Raw genomic sequence first — 19067 nt, forward strand, 5'->3', positions numbered from 1 at the left:
ACCCTCTTTGGGGGCCTGGTAAAGGATGGGGAGAGTTAGGGGTTAGGCTCTAGTGAATAGCACACACAGTGTCTACACTATGAGGGAAAAGAGGAAGACTTCTCAGGGCCTGTGTGCCAATTCGCCACACATCATTTACACCTCAAGTTCTTGAACCCAGAGGCAAGGCAACCAGCAACCAACAAAATGATGATCACGTGAGAAGAGGTGGCACTTTCACGCCAGATGGTGAGTGTAGACTCTGACACGGGAGAACTTGAGGGCTGGGAAGTAGACTGAGTTAGGAACTTGTTTTGCAAGCAGTTTTTCAAGGAAGAGATTTTGAAATAACTAAGAGCTGGTAGGCACTAAGCACTGGGTTAGCAATGGTGCATGCTGTTGTAATAAGGATACTGTTCAAAAGCCCTCACTTTCACAGAGGCAGGGAAGTATGGCCACCTCCTCTTCATCACAGGGAAAATAAAAGAGATGAGGTTCACAGCTGGCTGTGACCCTTGGGCCTTGGTAAAATCACCCGTGGTACTCCTGTACTGACTTCCTTCCCGTGTGAGTGTGTGTGTGTGTGTGTGAGTGTGTGTGTGTGTGTGTGTGTGTGTGTGTGTACGTGTGAACGTGCACACATATTTTACACTTGGCTACACTGAGACACAGTATCTTACCTAGCTTGCTTAAGGTCTTAGGGTCATAAGGTCAGTCAGGATTTGAACCCAGGTCATCACAAAGTCCAAGCTCTGAGCCATTATAGAAAGAGGGAGAGGCAGGCGAGAGTAAGGTGCTTGCTTTCAGAGTGTACTGTCTTCCCGAGTGGGCTCAGCTGCCCATTCTGTGACGCTTCACATCTAATAAGTAGGACGGAGATAAACTTCAACCCACACCACAGTACAGCACGGCTTGCAACAGTAAAACCTCTTAAGAGCCAGATGAGATCTGGTCATATAACAAAGGAGGGTGGTGGCTGGTCCCAGTGGTACTCGACCAGAACTGAGTGGTACTCCCTAAGATGGCAAAGTCTCAAAGAGCAGCGAACATGCACGGAGCGTTCATTCATGCCCCAGGGACCTACAGGGTGTGTCTTTTCCTTCAGTGCAATCGACCAGGCCACTGAGTGCCTATTGCCCAGTAGGAGTGTACTGAAGCAGGTGATACCTGCTCCCTCACCTTCAGATGGGGAAGCTGCTGGGGGTCAGAGAGTCAGAGAGAGTGGGGGGGGGAACGGGTGTGAGGAGACGAGAACTTGGGACGGCAAATGTGAAGCTGGCAGCTGAGTGAAGACGCGGAAGTAGGCGGTAAGCAGTGTCACACAGCAACCGAGGAGAGCTGAGGGGTGACGGGGGATGCGCTGACGCGGTCAGATCCCCAAGAGCCCTCGTGTGCAGAGCCAGGAATTGTTGATTTGCGAGGAGGCCCAGGGAAGGTGACTTTTCCGCACTGGGGTGCAGTTAGCTGCTTGTGAGGTCTCCTGGCTGCAGGTGCAGGGCGAATTTGAGGAACCGGAGACAGGGCAAGCAAGGAGACTTCCAGACTCAGAGCCTCTCAAAGTCCTCAGCCACAGGAGAGCAGATGGAGAAGGGACAGGTCCCGGGCCTCCTAGGAATCTAGGTGAGAGATGGGGGGAGTCCCAGAGAGCCTGTGAGGGACAGTGTGGAAAGTGTGCATGTGCATGGAGGTGAGGGCTGCTGACCTTCTCTTAGCCACAGGAAACGAGAAAGGAAATGTGACTTGCCCAACATCACTCTGCAGGAAATTGTTGGTCCCTAAATGAAAGGTCTGGCGGATTCCCAGAGCACGACACTTTTCCTGAGAGCTTTCCACCCTGGACCTCCACAGTCCCTTCTGTCCGGGGATATGGTTGCTAGGTTGCCCGCTGTCTGTGTGCTCAGAGAGGGTTAGGGGTTGTACCTGACTGATCATAGACCCTCCTTGACGCTTTGCAGCCTGTGGCCCGTTGCCTATTGATTTGTAAAGGTGGGAGAGTGTTGTGTGAAGTATTTTCCTCATCTCAGGGAGCCTAATGTAAATTGTGCATTTATTGACAATCGGAGGGTGCAGGTTAGCTAAAATGTCAAGTCTTTTTGCTCTGGAGTGGACTGATAACTTGCTGGCTATCTCATTGATCAGTTGGCCGGGCTTCCAATTGGCTTGTGGCTGAATAATTACAATGGGAGAAATCAATCATTCTCTACATAAACACACATTGTGGTGGGGACAATGGAGTCCTGGGCCTATGGGGACAATCACATCAGCAGTGGATGCTGGAGAGGAGTTAGATGCTGTTGCTCTACACTAGCAGGGCGATCAATGGGTGATCAATGGGCCAGTACAGAGCAATGCCTGCTCCTTACTCCCTTTCTACAGGTGGCCATGTGCCTCCCAGGGGTTGGGATGCTCTGCCAGTCATCTCCACCACCACGTCTGCATCCCATCCCATCTCCTTTCCTAGGTCTGTTCTCTCTTGTCTAACGCTTTACCTCCCTGAGATCACGGGACCGCTCGCTACCCACAGCATATCCACGAGGCAACCACTGCAAAGTTCAGAAAACCTCTGGCATTCGATGCTTGAACAAACAGATAACGTATTGACTCTCTCAAGTAGAAGTCATAAGCAAGGCGTTCTGCCGGGTGGGCACACGGGAGGGAAACTCACTCTACCTTCTTCCTCGCTATGTGCAAGTGCACGTCCGGCCGTATCTGTAAAAATATCCCCCAGAGCAGCGGTGCTGTGGCAGTTGGTTGGCGTTTGCTGAGCGGCTGTGAGGCCCTTGTGGCTTTGACTCGGGTGCTTTCCTCGGGGCATATGGTCAGACGAAATAATGTTGTAGCATTTAGAGAGAACAGGGAGGGCAGAAAGACAAGGCTCACTGCAGACTGGCCGGGTCAAAGGGTCACTAAGAAGGACACTAAGGCAGGCCTTTGAAGGATGGACGGGTGGAATGGAGCAGCCAGGGGAGGCATTCTGTCAGCAGGACTTGTGGGAGAGGGGGGTGCTGTGTGGCAGGCAGAGGGGAACCACGGGGAGAGATATTCGGGTGCTCTCTGGTCAGAATGTGGGGACAGCTGCAGGCGTCATGTGGTCTCCGGCTGTTTCCCCAGGATGTCTGCACTATCCTCAGGAAGCTGGGTTTTGGTGGAGGAGAAACCACTATTTCTAGGAGCTCGGCTTAGCGATTTGAGTCATCTGACACCATTTTCCCAAACACTTGGGGAAAATATGGGGCGGGGGCAGCCTCCTTCACCCAGGGACTGTTTCTCCATGGAGATGAAACTTTAGAAGCTTGTCTTGGTGTAAGGGATGTCTAAGAGGGGTGGGTTAGCTCGTGAGTGGCCTGGAGCTGGACTCTGCTTAGGCTGGTAACAAACCGAAGATGCTGAGGGTTCCAGAGGAACCCTGCACCCACAGTCCTTCTCATCCCTCCTACCAGGAAGTTGTACAACATCACACATTTCTGATGAAGCAGGAGCCTTGAGGCCCACAATAGCCAAAACACGAGCCAATGACACATGAGCATCTGTCCATCGTCTTTCGGCTCCCCAGAGACACTTCAGGTCCCTGCAGGTCATTCCTGCCCTGAGGAACAAGTCCCTGAAAAGCTACCAGGGTCCCCAAAGATGAATGCTCGCCTCAGATGTCAAAGGATAGCCTATTTGTTTGTTCTTGGGGTACCTGGGGATGGGGGAAGGGCACACTTGGTAGCTCTATTCCTGGGAAAGCCACTTCCACTTTCCCCTGAGCAAACAGTAAGAAAAAGACTCCGCTTTGTTGATGTAGGAAGGGATTCTTGTTTCATTTCTGCCTTTTGTGCTTCTGTTGTGAAATGGGTCCCACGGCTAGCGTGTCTCTGAATGCTCGGTCCCCATTGGTGGCACTGTTCTGGACACTTGCGGGACTGTGGCCTAGCTAACAGAAGTAGATTGCTGGGTGTGAGCGTTGATGGTAAGAGCCACTTCAGGTTCTGGCCTGAGTTTCAGCTTACGGATCCACCAAGATATGAAGTAGCCATGCTGCAAGCTCCTATCACCATGGGTTGAGATGTCCCTATGGTCACCAGGATGGATGAGCCAGGCACCAAATTAGACCTCTACTCCTTTAAATGCTTCTGTAGTCACACAACATAAAAGCAACTGATACCCCAGCTCCGCTGCCAGAGGCCCAAACTCCTTCCTAGATAAGGGAAGGAAGGATGGGAAATGGTCAGGAACGTGCATCCCGCACAGCATGAAGACCTGAGTCCAGATCCCCAGCACCCATGTAAAAAGCCAAGCACGCCAAGCCAGCATGAACCTCTACCCCCAGCACCGGGGGAAGCAGAGACCGAGGGGGGATCCCTGGTGCTTTCCGGTTAGCCACCCTACCCAACTGGTGAGCTCCAGGTTCAGTGTCTATGTCTCAAAAGAGACAAGGCGGAAGCTGGAGAGATGGCTCGCCAGCTGAGAGCCTGGGCTGTTCTTGCAGAGGACCCCAGTTTTATTCCCACACCCACATCTGGAGGCTCACAGCTGCCTGTCACCCCGGTTCCAGAGAATCCAGTGTCCTCTTCTGGCTTCCAAGGGCACCCTGCCACTCCCACGCAGATACATGTGCACACACGTGATTTTCTTTTCAATGAAGGTAGAGAAGTAATTGAGTAAGACACCTGGGTTTGACCTTTGACCTCTACACACGCGTGCGCGCACACACACACGTTAATACGCACATACATGCACAGACAGACACATGAAGAGAGAGAAGAGATAGAGATGGCCATACAGAATGAGAACATTGCCATAGTTTTCTTAAAATATAAATAAATAAATGACAACCCCACAGCAACAACCACAACAAACCATCTGCCCAGTGAATTTGTCCGCCCTGCAGAATTCAAAGTCTTGCACAAACTGGTTCATTTGCCTCCATGAGCAAATAGTGCCCGGAAGCTTTATTGTTCATAATCACCTTTTATTCAGATCGCAAATACTATTAGCCAGTTTAATCACCTATTTGCCAAATTGGGAGCTATTTTTAAGGACTCTCAACAAAGATGCTTTGCCTGAGGGCTTCCCGGAGCCCACGTCTAGACACCTTGTGCCTGCCTGCCTCCCTGCAGCCGAGTCTGAAGGACACAGTCTCTGGTCGTGGTAGATCTGCAGTGAGGGCTCAGCCTATCAGGAAAATGCCTTTGAAGGTCATAAAACGCATCTGGATGTATAAGGTCTGGAGCATATGCTAAAATAATCAGTCACGTTGCTTTACGGTCACACCTCGTACTCTTGTTCTGGGAAATCGATAACGTGAGAAAAAGGACAGAGACACTGTGCATGACTATTGAAAACAGAAAGCAAAAAACCCATAATATTCCACAGAAATAGTCCTGGAGGAAGTGCAGACCTAGTTTTTATAAGCAGGCATGGTTTTTATCTCCACACTCATCAGTGCCTTATTAAACTGAAGTACCCATTGTATCCCAGGCAAAAATGCAAAGAAAAAAAAATCAAACGGGAGGAAGGAGCATGTGCATCCTTCTCTGGGAGCTCCGAGGCACTGGGAATTATCCACGGCCTTTGAAATGTATGTCTAAACTGTCCCTTATTCACACTCCTAATGTGTTGTTCCACTGAATGTTACCAACTCTAATGGGCCTTTGCCAGGGATTCCTCCCCACCTGAAATAGTCCTCCGCTTCTGAATTGCCCACTGTGTTCTTCCCCGCATCTCAAGCCCCAGCTAAAGTCTGACTGGCAGGTGACTCAGAACAGGGCTGGAGACCCAGCTCAGCTGATAGAGTGCTTACTTAGCATGCGTGAGGTTTGATACCCAAGATTGTATAAAGTCAGGCACAGTGGTGCGTGGCTGCCACGCATCAAAAGACGACAGCGGGAGGATCAGAAGTTTCAGGTCATCCTCGATTACATAGTGAACTAGAGGCCAGCGTGAGCGGTATGAGTCCCTGTCTCAAAAGGACAAAATCGGTAATCCCAGCCCTTGGGGGACAAAGACAGGGGGATGTGTATGAGGTCAGCCTGCTCTAAGAGCAACTTCCAGGCCAGTCAGGGTCATGCAGTGAGAGACCCTGTCTCAGAAAACAAACAAACGAAACAAAAACAGCGGCAATAAAAACAAAGGCTAAAGACTAAGGGACTGTAGAGATACATCAGCCGTTAAGATCACCGGCTGTTCTTCCAAAGGACTTTGGTTTAATCTCCAGCACCTACAAGGACCCTGCCAACCTTCTGTAACTCAAGTCCCAGGGGATCTGACTCCCCCTTTGGCCACCTCGGATATTGTCCGAAGGGGGCACACAGATATATATGCACAAAATATGCATAAACGAAAAGGAGAAAATTTAAAGCAAAGGGTAAAGGGCTGGAGCCATGAGCAAAGCTCCAGTGAGGGCCCCCACACTGCTTCTGGGGTATTTTGTCTGGTCCTGTGGCTGCCACTTAGAATGAGTAGGGCGTCTGGATGAAAGGAAGAATCACCGTTTGCGGATAATTTGGGATTTAGCCAATTTTTCAGGAGCAGTGGCTAGGTCCACATAGACCTACAAACATTGTCCATACCATCCCGGTCCAGAAGGTTCTATGACAATCTTTACTGCCGCCTACACCATGCCCAGTGCTTTGGTAGCACCCCTGATGGATGGCATTCCCACACTCCCAGAGCAGCATCCCTGACACCTGACTGAACCAACGTGCTATCTGATGTCCCTCTGATGTTGAACTTTGAGCCAGAACTCATTGTGGGACCTGATTTCACCACTAGACTCCATAGCTTTCTTGTCCTGTAGGGAACAGAGCATCAGCCCTTGGAGCCCGAGGGTCTGAAAGGGGTAACTTTGATCTTTCTGCCCCTCTGGCAGCCCTCACTCTCTACCAGCCCATACATGCATCTAGCTGTCGTTCCCAGGCTTGACTTTCTCTCCCACCACGGCTGCGCACAGCGTTACTCTATAAAATAGGTGTGGAAATGCTGGAGTAAATGAAGTTGAATCGGCTTCTTTCCTGCAGAATTTCCCGAGGCCTTTGATCTTCTATGAATCTCCAAGAAAAGAGGATCTAACATTCCAGATATTCCTAGGAACAAAACGCTGGGAACGGCGACTAAACCGATCTCCCGTCTGTGAATACTGACATTGTGAGCCTGGCCACTTTTTCCTTCTACCCTTGATTCTATCAGAAAAGACAAGTGTCCCTTGGTACCCACATGGCCTAATTTTCAAGACCCCCAAAAGACATCAAAACAAAGACTCTTCAGTACCTTACAGAAAATGATTCAGGCTTTGTATACACACACTCTCCTTTAACTCGCCTCTAGATGACTTATCACAGCCAATACGATGAGTGAGCATGTTCTGCTTCATTGTTTAGGGAATGATGGCAAGGCAGAATCTGCACGTGTTCAATACAGGCACAAGCATCATAGGCCTAGTCCTATCACAAGCAAATGGCGTAGCCGACAGGCAAGGCTCAAACTGGCCGTGGGGCAGGATTGTGAGTCCCACAGGAAGCGCCACAGCATGGCTTCTTGCTGTCGAACCCACTGTATCATCTGCATGTGGCAAAGTTAAATTTGTTTTTTGGAGTTTCTACCATGTTTGTTTTATTATGTTTCATAGTTTAATCTGAGGTTGGTTGAATCCACGAATACAGATGGGCACATATGGAGGGCTGACTGAAATATTTTTCTTGCTCTCCTGTGCTTTGGGTTTCTTATCTGGCACCCACATTCTACCCCAGTGGTTTATCTTAACTATGTCCTGGCAGTAGATAAGGCTCTAGAATTGGAACTCACTCTCCCATGCAGAAAGCAAGCTCTCTTCTGAGAAACTTCTAAGCACAGGGGTGGGGCTTTCCATGATAATCTCAAGCCCTAATAATCCTCAAACGCATTTTAATTTAAACCAGATTTAGAAGCATTTATCAGCATGCCACCTCACTCAGATTCCTGTGTAAATGTTGAACCGCCTCATACCTCTGAACCCTGAAGCCAGAGCTTTAAGTACAACCTGGCATTAAACGCCCTTCCGCCATCCCAAGGTAGACCCCTGGACCTCACGTGTTGGCGAGTGAGGGCCAGTGCTACCCTACCGTCTTCACGCCGCCTTCTATGCTGACCACAGCACCCTTCCAATTCCCCCACACACACACACGACTGTGACACCTCAGTATCTCCCCAGTAGCTTCCTGTGCCCCCTGTGCTTGCTGAAAGGAGCAGTTCCCCACCCCCACCCAACTTCCTTTCTAAGCAGGATTACTTTTGGAAAAAAAAAAAAAATCTCCCCTAACCCTACCACTGAAAGAAGCCTATTATTAATAGTTGGGCTAGTTCCTCGCACTCACATTGTAACAGGATAAAGAAATCTTTATCTGCCCCAGAAATCCAGCTGAGGCATTGCTGGAAAGTTGAAACACACTAGTACTTAAGGGTGCCTTAAGCAATATTCAACTCAACTTACTTCTTGGAGGAAGAATTTCAAACGATTTTATCAGAAGAATGATATCTCCCCCCCCCCTCAATGCTGGGTATGAAACACAGGGTTTTGTTCATACTACACAAGTGCTCTACCACTGAGCTATATCACCAGATGACAGGTGAATTCTAATCTAATGGGGAAGACGACGATCCCGTGGGGAAAGTATGAAGACCCTCGTTAGGATCCCTAGCATCGAACATAAGAAAGCAGGTGTGCAGGAATCAGTGGGCTTCAGGCTCAGTAAGAGACCCTGTCTCAATAAACAAGGTAGGAAAATATAAGGAAATGATAAAAAAAAGAAGAAGAAGAAAAGAAAAAAATCACTCCTAGCTTATAGCCGTCTCTCTTTAAATGAAGTGGAGTAGTTATTTTGTCTTTCTTCCAAATCCATTCATATACTTAATAACCATTTGCTCATTATTAAGTCTGTGGTCTCTGCTCTATAAGGTGAGCAGGGAGGTAGACACAGTCACGCTAAAATAATTACAAATGCAGGCACCAAGCTGCCTCACATTGCACACATGAGGGCTTCAGGAAGCAAGTGAGGCTCATGGCAGCAGGCTTGGATTTCTGTGCAACCATGAACTCTACAGAAGGCCAAGGGAGAACGGACTGGCAGAGACGCGGGGCCTTCTGCTGGCATTCATTGGACATCTATCTATGTGCCAGGCATTGGGAGTGGGCTTCCTAGTGTCGTGGAGGCGTGCTCCAGCAAGAATACCCCCTGAGCTCAGTGTTGGAGGAAAGAACCAGGATGACTGACCGTGTGCAGTACGAGCATTTGCTGCGCTGCACAGCTGAGTGTGCCCAATGTACAGCCTGTCGGAGAGGCCAGGGAAACCGAGAGGCCACTCAGGGAATCTGGAGCAGATGGACATGGACTTGTCAAATCGACCTCAGTCGGCCAAACATCAGCAGTGCCTCTGTGCCGTGAGCCCCATGCTCCCAGAATTGCAACGAGAAGGGAGATCCTGCCCTTGAAGAACCCACAGACTTGAGGGGACAAGATGCAACCTCAGGTCCCTGGTGCTTTTATCTGTTCAGCTGTTAGACTATCCATTTCAGTCCCCCCTGGATTGGCCAGAGGGAACTCCTAAAGGTCAGTTAGGTACATTCAACCATCATTCCACAGGACACACATGGCCAAGGAAATCCATGAATTCAACCCAACACAAAATCTTAAACATATTTAAATTTTTTATTGCTTCCCCCCCACCAAGACAGGGTTGCACTGAATAACAGCCTTGGCTGTCCTGGAACTCGCTGTGTAGACCAGACTGGCCTTGAACTCACAGAGATCCTCCTGCGTCTATATCCCGAGCGCTGGGATTAAAGGCGTGAGTCACCACCACCCATCTTAAATGTACTTAAAACATAAGATTTGTTGTTTTGTTTTGTTGTTGTTGTTGTTGTTGTGTGTGTGGTTTTTTCTTTTGTAACTCCATTGTATAGTTCTCAACTATGAGCTTTACAGATGACTACATTGTGTGCCAATACCAAAAGACTGGACACCCTGGCACACAGCCCACTAGAATGCCCCATTTTCTACAACACATCTTGAATACAAGATGACAGTGGGAGCCTCTCTATACCTCAGATCTCTGGCCTTTGGGCCCTTCCCTAGAGACACGCCTCCCCATGTATAGAGATGCTCAAACTGGGGGCTTCTCCTGGCCGCCTAGCATCCTGCCGGGAATAGGAAGATGGTAGTCCAAGCGTGTCTGTTATTGAGCTGAGTTCCACAACCATGGTCTCAGGCATGGTCTCTGTTGCTTTCCTCTCTAGCACCTTTCGCCTTTGTAGACACTGAGCTCAATCCCCACCCCACCCTCACCACAACCACGTGGCCCCATCCCTGGCTGGTTTGATCCAGGTCTCCCCTTCCCCCCATGGTGCGTCTCCCACCACGTTGGCACTCATTAACAGGTCGATAAATATTTCTGTGATAACAAATGGAGCTAAACTCTTACTTCCTACTCACCACCTGTGCCCTTTGCCTCTATCTTCACTCTTCGTCTTTGAACCCAGTTATTAACAATGCCTGGGAGTAGATTACACACACACAGCTGCCTCGCCGGCTGGTGCGTCCACGAACACCCAGCTCTGCAGCTTATCAGGCAGGACGCGGGCCCTTTCCGTGATCAGAGCAATGGTTAACGTATGCAATTCACTCATTAGCTCATCAAACATTTATTGAGGCCATGCTATGTGTCAGGCGCAGAGTTAAGGATACAGAAATGAGAAGGACGCAGAGAGGGAATGATGAAATGTGTACATGGATGCTGCGGGGCCACCTGCCAGGCTCGGGTGGGCAAGGCTCTGAGTGCCACAGAGCATAGCTGGTGAAGAGAAAGTACTATCCACAGGCATTCTGTGCCTCTTTTTTGAGACTAGATCTGGGTTGGTACAGATGACCTTGAACTTCTTGTTCTGCTTCTACCTCCCGAGTTCGGGGATTAAAGACATATGTCACCGTACCCAGTATTTACGTGGTACCAGGGCCTTTGTGAACGGTGTGTAAACACTCTACCAACTGAGCTACAGCCCTAGCCTGTAATCAGAGCATTAATAAGAAATGAAAATACACATAAAGCTAGCCACTAAAGACTCTCCTTCTGCAGTGTAGGGGTTCAAACCTAGGACGTCATCACATGCCACCCATGCGCTCATCCTCTGAACTATCCTCCTGGGTCTTCCTCTGCTTTTAGGTTACATGGCTGGGAGTCAATTATAGTGGTTGACGTCGACTATGCACCTACTGCATGTCATAATACTTTGTTTTGGATTCCACGGGGCATAGAACACATTGAAGTGGATTATTAGGGCTTGGGGGCAAGGGGTTACCATTTGTTCTTATCACAAGTGGCTGGCCTCAGTGCCAGATAAGCCATGCTGAGACAGGAAAGTTCAAAACATAATTAAACCAGTTAAAAAGCAAAAGAGCACTGGGATTGAAGCCGGGTTTCAGAGCCAATTTCCAAGAAGTCATTTCATCATCAGAGAACATCAAACGTGCATTCCACTTTCGGCTATGCAAATTCCAGAAGAATAATACCTCACATTTGCATAATGCTTGATGTTTTTCAAAGTGCCTTCCCAGTTATTAATCTACAGGAGGCTTTATTACCACTAGAAACATAAATTGAAACTCTCTTCCAGCTCTATTATTTTTCCACTTTCCCCTTAAAACCCAGAGAGACCTAAATCCAGGTGGTTGGGACAACATAGGCAACACTAAAAATTGTAACTGCAGTCCGGATGGGCACCAGTGTGGCTCCTTTCGAGGCCTTTCTTTCACAGTCATCCCTGGGGCCAGGTTAAGAACACTGCTGTTGAATTAACAAACCCACAGGGGAGAGACTGTGTAGCTCAAGTTCAAGACTCTTCCAGGGTCTCCAGCCTCAAAGGCAGCACACTTTGCACCTCGTTTGGAATGTATCCCTTCTACAGCAGAAAATTAGGAAATTCGTTCTACCACCTCGTCCTCAAGCCTGCAGACACCCCTGTGGCCAGCTTGCTGCAGAGTCTGTAATATGTTGTGAACCAAGAGGCTGAATCCGCTGTAAACCCAACATAAAGAAAGGGTTTCAAAAAGCAAAGTGAGACAACATGACGGGGTTTGAGGAAACACTTGCAGCCTCCCTCACGCCTTTCCGAGTTTCTTCTTTTCCCGTCTCTTCCAGACTTCATTATGTGCAGCGTTCTCGGCCACTGAGTCACCAGCTTTTCCTGACACTCGAATCTCATGCATTTTAGCAAAAGATTAACCTGGCTGTTTGCTTTTAATTCTGAGGCCGTGTTAATACTCAACACCCTCTAGATTAGACAAGAAGAAAAACACATGCCCGCACACCCCACCCGGCACCACAGGCTCCGGGGTGGACGTTTCTGGCCATGTCACAGTCCCTAGGGTTGGCCGTACTTACCATTTCAGGAGGGCCAAGAGAGCCATGGACAGGGACAGAGTCACCACGGTGCCGCTTGCTTCCAACCCGAGAAACCCCAAAACTTGCATTGTTCCTGTGAGACCCCAGAGGGGTGATCGTATGGAGAAAAGAGAGTGTTGACCTCCTGCCCTTATAGAAGTCCTGATCTGTATGTGGGTGTTGGAGAAAGCAACCTCACATCAAGTGGGTTCCTCCAAATGTGCTGGCCCTTACAGTGTGCCCTTATAAAGAGGAAGGAAGCAGAAAGAGAAACAAAGGGTTTCAGGGCAAGGCAATGAATCAGCGACTTTATTTTCTTGATGACTGTGTTGTCAATAAACATTTATGTTAGCTTCCCCAGAAACAGCAGCAGACAGACGGGGCCCCAGGATCACCGAGAAGCAAAGAGGTTGTAACCATCAGCTGCTCCTCTGACAAGCATTCCTTGGGGGAAGCTAAGATTTCCATGTCTCCAGCTCTGTCAATCCATCCTGCAGGGGTGATGCACACCGGGTGCTCTGGATGTCCTACAGAGCCTGGGGGCCAGACACCAGCTGGATGGAGAGCGGTCTGCTTTGCAGACAACCACCTCGAAGTTCATCGGTTACCAGTGGAACCTCCTGACTCAGAGGTGTACTCAGAGTATTGGTGCAGACCACAGACCTTGCCTCGCTTGGGTGGGTGCTCTCAGCATGAGCTGGCAGGTTTCCTGGTTGTCTAAAAGCTTACGCACATTCGTGCGTGGGTTGATTGTTCTAGCCCCGAGATGATCTGATGAAATCCACTGGGTGAGTTTATTAGTCAGTGTGCTCCATCTTGAGTCCAGATAGAAGACAGGAACCGCTCACCCAGCACACATGGGGCCGGTGTCTGCCGTATTCACAAATGGTGCCGGCACCCAGTCCTGCAGAGTTTCCTTTGCCGATGGATGAACAGTAAACATGTCTACAAATAAAGGGATGATTACTAGTGGAGCACGGTGTTGGAGCTGGGAGCCAGCCTGTGGGATGACCCACTAGGAGGAGCAGTGTGGGTCACACTAGAGAAGAAAGTTACCGGCTGAGATTTGTTCGCGGAAGAGCGTCCGTAGCGTGTACGGAGGGCACGGATGGAGGCCTGATGGCGGGAAATTTTCCTACAGCTTAAGTGATGAGCCTAGAGTGCGGAGGATCCCCTGGGGTGGGGGTAGTCAAGAGAAGGAGCAGGGGCCCACAGACGGCAGACGTCCACAGCACCGCAGCGAGCAGCCTCACGTTTTCCCGTACCACACGTGCATCCACCACAGCTCCTCCAAGCTGCAGAGAGCTCCCTTTAGAGGCCGCTTCCTCATCCAGAGGTGAGGCTTGGTTACGCCGGGGAGCTAGAACCAAGCCGATGGATGGGAAGAGACTTGGGGGTGAACGGAAGGCACCCACCTCTGACCCCCAGGCCCCTCGGGTGCACTCCAGGTGGGTATGGTGGCATACAGAGATGGAGAAAGCTGTGGGAAGAGGAGACGCATTGGGGAAAACGGGCTTTATTTTGGTCCTGTAAGGTGAAGGTGTGTGTGAGTGTGTGTGAGTGTGTGTGAGTGTGTGTGTGTTTCTGTGGACTGTCAAGTCAGAATGGAACCTGGATAAGAAGACAGACCACAACAGTCAATCATGGCAGTGCCATCTGCGGAAATCCAGTTACATGCCAGTGGCTAGTCCTCAAGCCTTTCAGTGTTTCAACTCACAATCCCCATGCTCAGGCTTAGCTGGGAAAGCCTGTGGATCAGTCCCATTTTACAGTAGCATAAACTGAGGCATGAATGTGACTTCGAAACCTCTTTATTAGATGATGATACTCAAATGTGGAAGTCATTCATACGACCCTGGTTATTATTACAGATGGACCACTGAATTCCTACTGGAATTCACAAGTTCACAAGTCCTTGGCTAGCTCCCAGAATGCCCTGCCTTCTCACTGCCAATGTCTGTTTTGTGGCCCCGATCCCATCTGAATTCAGATGTCCCGGAGCTTGTAGACTCCCTTTCTCCCTGTGCCCCATCCCATAGGTCTCCATACTGTGATGGCAACAGACCTATGTGCTCTCTTGCTTGCTCTCCCAGGGAGCAGGCTTCTCCTCCACGGGGCCAGATGGTCTGCTATCGACTTAAGGACCCACCATGCCGAGTGACAGCAAGTACTGTGAGAGCTGCAGCAAGTTCATGGCCACCGACTCAGAGGAGGAGGAGGGGGACTTCAGACGCGACTGAACTCAGTGTGTGTCAGACCAACACTTGGGGAAGAAAGAGAAAGGGAAGAAAGACAGACAGACAGAAGAGAGGGAGGGAGGGAGGGAGAGAGAGAGAGAAAGACAGACAGACAGACAGACAGAAGAGAGGGAGGGAGGGAGAGAAAGAAAGACAGACAGAAAGACAGACAGACAGACAGAAGAGAGGGAGGTAGGGAGGGAGGGAGAGAAAGACAGACAGACAGAAGAGAGGGAGGGAGGGAGAGAAAGAAAGACAGACAGACAGAAGAGAGGGAGGGAGGGAGAGAAAGAAAGACAGACAGACAGAAAGACAGACAGACAGAAGAGAGGGAGGGAGGAAGGGAGGGAGGGAGAGAAAGACAGACAGATAGAAGAGAGGGAGGGAGGGAGACATGTATCCCTGAGCGTCCAAAGTGAAATAAAAGTGAGAAAGGTTGGTATAAACATCACTAAGTACATTATTTCCTGCAGGATCCCCAGAGCTGATATGCCCTAGGAGTATCAAGAGTAGGATCTGGCGAGCATCTGGACCCAAGTGCATTTGGCCACAGAGTCTTCCTCCAGAGGCTTCTATTAACACACCCCGATGGCGCACACCAGGGAACTCGCTCTTAGGAATGTCGATCATTGCAAAGTGGTTTTTTTGTTTGTTTTTGTTTTTCAAGATAGGGTTTCTCTGTGTAGCTTTGTAGACCAGGCTGGCCTCGAACTCACAGAAGTTCGCCTGCCTCTGGCTCCTGAGTGCTGGGATTAAAGGTGTATGCCACCACTGCCGGGCTATGACAAAGTTTTACTTATAAAGAAGAAACAGAAACTCAGAAAGGAAGACTGGCTAGAAGTCCCACAGGTGTGGCATGATATAAGCTAAGTGGCCCATCCCATACCACCCCAATGTGTCCCTCACAGTGCCCTGTAGGTGTGGTATGCTCACGCCTGGCGTGCCTTTTCTCCCACTGCTCATTGCCAATGCTTTGGCATGCAAGGAGCCAGCCCAGAGATGTCCAGCTTTCTGAGGGGCCCCTCACTGCCTTAGGAACACTGAATTCATGTGACCATCCTTGTATCGGTTCTGGAAGTCTTCCTAGGTGATGTGCGATCTATAGAAGCTGTAAATGCTATGAAGAGATGGTGTTCTGGTAAGTTTCTGTTCTCTGACAGGAGAAATCTTCATTTAAAAATTGCCTCCATAGGGTTGGCCTATAGGCAAGTCTGTTAGAGGGGCGTACTATTGTCTTGCTTAGTGATTAATTTGGGGTGGCCCAGCTCGCTGTAGGTGGCGCTACCCATGGTCAGTTGCTCCTGGAGTCTGTAAGATCAGAGGTTGGAGAAGTCATGGAGAACAAGCCCGTAAGCAGCATTCCTCCACAGCCTCTTCATCAGCTCCTGCCTCGTTTCTGGCCTCTGGATGATGGACTTACACACTGGAAGATGAAATAAACCCTTTCCTCCCCGAGTCGCTTTTCGTCAAGGTGTTTATCACAGCAATAGACAATGAAGACACATGGCCCCTTCTTCCTATGCGTGCTGCAGGGCAGAGATAACACTCCAAGGACCAAGACCATAAACTAACCAGGTTGGGGTGGAAAGGTCAGAAATAAGTGGACTAAAGGGTTTTCAGTGGGAAAGTAACATAATTAAGGATCTGTTACAGTTCTGAAGTTCACTAAGCAATGCAGGGACACTCTGTTGGCGAACTAAAGTACAACCCCCAATGAATCAATACGTTTTCTCGTGTGTGTGTGTGTGTGGGGGGGATTCCTTACATCCATACCATTTTACCCGCCGTGATGTGCTTGTCTCTTCCATATCCGAAGAGAGGTACTGACGACCTCTCACAGCTCTACTCTGCAGATGTGTTGCGAGTCATAAGTCTGTGTTTCTTTTTAAAGCGTTCCCCTTCATGAATCCTGTGATATGTCCTCCATATCCCTGTGTTTAAAAACCGCATGTGTGGATGTCTAAATGGTACCTCCCTTCTCAGTGGAAGGTTCCCAGCTGCTCGGTGCTAAGCTTGGTGACTGACAGAAAAGCAAGGCAGAGGCAAAAAGAGGCGTCTTCGGGGAACACTCATTGCAGGCCAGCCCTGAACCAAAGGGTGTGGTGTCCCTTTCCCACTGCATAGGCCCCTGTACACGTCACCTCACAGCAACCCGGGAGGAGGCTCCAAGCTGCAGAAACTGGGTGTTGGTGACATCAGACCTGACCTAATACTGTCTGAAAATGAGACTCAATACCTTCTAGAGGGCAGGCTCAAGCCCTAGTCTTTTGACTCAAAGCTCATCAGGGATTATTTCTTCTTCCCTCTAAAACTAACATCCAGTCTGGGCCTTGGAAAACTCACTGTTTGTGCAGTAAGTTCGTGGTCAGACATTCGGTTTTCTGTGGTGCTAGCGTCTTCAAAATGCAGTTGCAAAAGTGGCCTGCCCCGCATCCTTCAGAAGACAATGGGGCCCCTTAGGGAGACTCAAAACCTCGGCTGTCCGAATTCAGTCTCCTAATTGCCTATTTTAGAGATGCTCTGTCCAGTTTTGGGGAATGTACTGACAATTCCTAGGCACTAGGCATCAGGATTAGAATCTCAACATACAAGAGCCAGGTCTTGCCAACCAGGAGCTCATCTCTGAGGATGAGCGAAGGGACCTGGATGCCTAAGTTCATCAGCATTACGGCTTTGATGACATGACGCGGATACATCCAGGACACAGAGGGGATTGAAATCAAAGGGAAGGGGCCTGGGGAACGCTTTGAAATGAACGAGACAAGAGCATCCATCACGTGTATGCCCAGCCAAGTCGCACAGCTAACACTGAGTCAAAGGCATCGATGTTGGGGGTGAACAGGGAGGATGGCAAGATACTTTCAGGCCAGATCACTCAAGGCATTATGGGCCAGCCAAGAAATTTACACTTCATTCTGGAGTCAGAGATAATCTGAAACAGGAGGTAAAAATTAGGTGGCAACGTGATCGATCACATTAGCTCCTAGAAATATCCATCAGGAGGTAGATGAGATGGTTTATACTTGTGAGGAAGGGTCCAGCCTGGAGGCTGTGGATCAGGAGACGGTGTGCTGTGTCAGCCAGGAGGCGTGGACACTTGTGAGGAGGGTTAGCTCTGAGGGCACTGGAAAGGCATAATGAATAGTGTTTTGTGATTGGGGGCGGATAAGGATGTCAAGAGTAATCCCAGACCTCCTGGCTTCCCCACTGAGCCCCTGACAGAGTCATGCAGCAGAGTGAGGATGGGGGGCACTTCAGGGGGTGCACAAGGAAGAGCCTGGGTAAAGGAATGCCAGTGGCTTCTGTGTTTGCATGCCGAGCACAAGACCATGGCGGGTGGGGAAGCCGGGTGGTGGCGCACGCCTTTAATCCTAGCACTCAGGAGGCAGAGGCGGGCAGATCTCTTGTGAGTTTGAGGCCAGCCTGGTCTACAAAGCTACACAGAGAAACTCTGTCTTGAAAACCTAAAGAGGGAGGGAGGAAGGGAGGGAGGGAGGGAGAGAAAGCACCGGAGGTAAGGAGGCTTAGGAAGCAGCAGATCTATAGTGTAGTAAGGAGAATCTGAGGCAGGAAAACACTTCCCATCTTGTGAGCCATTTGCATGTGGTGAACCACTGAATAAAACTTGCCCCAGAACACACAGAACCCAGACAAGAGAGGCCAGAAAGATGGCTCCGCTGGTAACATACTCACTGTTCAAACAAGGGATCCAAGTTTAATGCCCAGGACCCACACAAAAGAGCCAGCTGTGGAGGCACAAGCCTAAATAAAATCCCAGGGCTGGGGAGGTAAAAGCAGGTGAATCCCTTAGGCCTGCTGAGCAGCCAGTATGTCCTACTGAGGAAGTCCCAGGCCAACAACACACCCTGTCTCTAAAAGCCAGGTAGACAACATCCCAAGAAACAACACCCAAGATTGACCTCTGATCTGTCACGTGCATGGACTCACACACACACACACACACACACACACACACGCACGCACACATGCACGCGTGCATGTGCACACACACACGCGTGCACATGCGCACACACACGCACACACACGCACACTCACAGTGGGGGAACAACAGACCTGCAGGGAGGGGCAGAGAGAAGTCTGGGGAAGAAGAGAGGAAGGAAGACTCCCCAAGAACAGGAAAAACATGGAGAAGCCATATTCAGCACTAAAGGACATGAACCTTGTTGTTCCTAAATGTCCGGAGTCCAAGTCTTCACCCTGCAGCTTTCAAACTCAGAAGGTCTTGGAAAGTGACATCACCACTCCGTACCTCAGTTTCCCACTGCTCGGGGCTGTGGGAACAGTGATGTGGGCCTTGTGGCTAGCTCAGCAAAACTCCAAGACAACAAGCTCTCAGTGTAAGCAATCTCTGCTTGTCTTTACCAAAGCCACACAACAGAATGGCCAAGGACATTGCCCCAGAAGACCAAGTGTGGCGATTCCCAAAATGTCTTAGGA

The 19067-nt window shown here is 49.7% G+C and overlaps 1 protein-coding gene across 2 annotated transcripts in view; it reads right to left on the minus strand.

Annotated features, from left to right (window-relative positions):
• Tbxas1 (thromboxane A synthase 1) overlaps positions 1 to 12575 on the minus strand; it is a 166927-nt gene extending 154352 nt beyond the window's left edge. For both annotated transcript variants that reach the window (XM_051174681.1, XM_051174680.1), the window contains exon 1: positions 12373 to 12575. In XM_051174681.1, the coding sequence (XP_051030638.1) occupies positions 12373 to 12461 (89 nt within the window). In that variant the 5' untranslated portion in view covers positions 12462 to 12575. The remainder of the gene's footprint in view (positions 1 to 12372) is intronic.
• Between the last annotated feature and the right edge of the window lie 6492 nt (positions 12576 to 19067).

The sequence above is a fragment of the Phodopus roborovskii genome, unplaced genomic scaffold (assembly GCF_943737965.1).
Source record: "Phodopus roborovskii unplaced genomic scaffold, PHOROB, whole genome shotgun sequence".
NCBI classification, from domain to species: domain Eukaryota; kingdom Metazoa; phylum Chordata; class Mammalia; order Rodentia; family Cricetidae; genus Phodopus; species Phodopus roborovskii.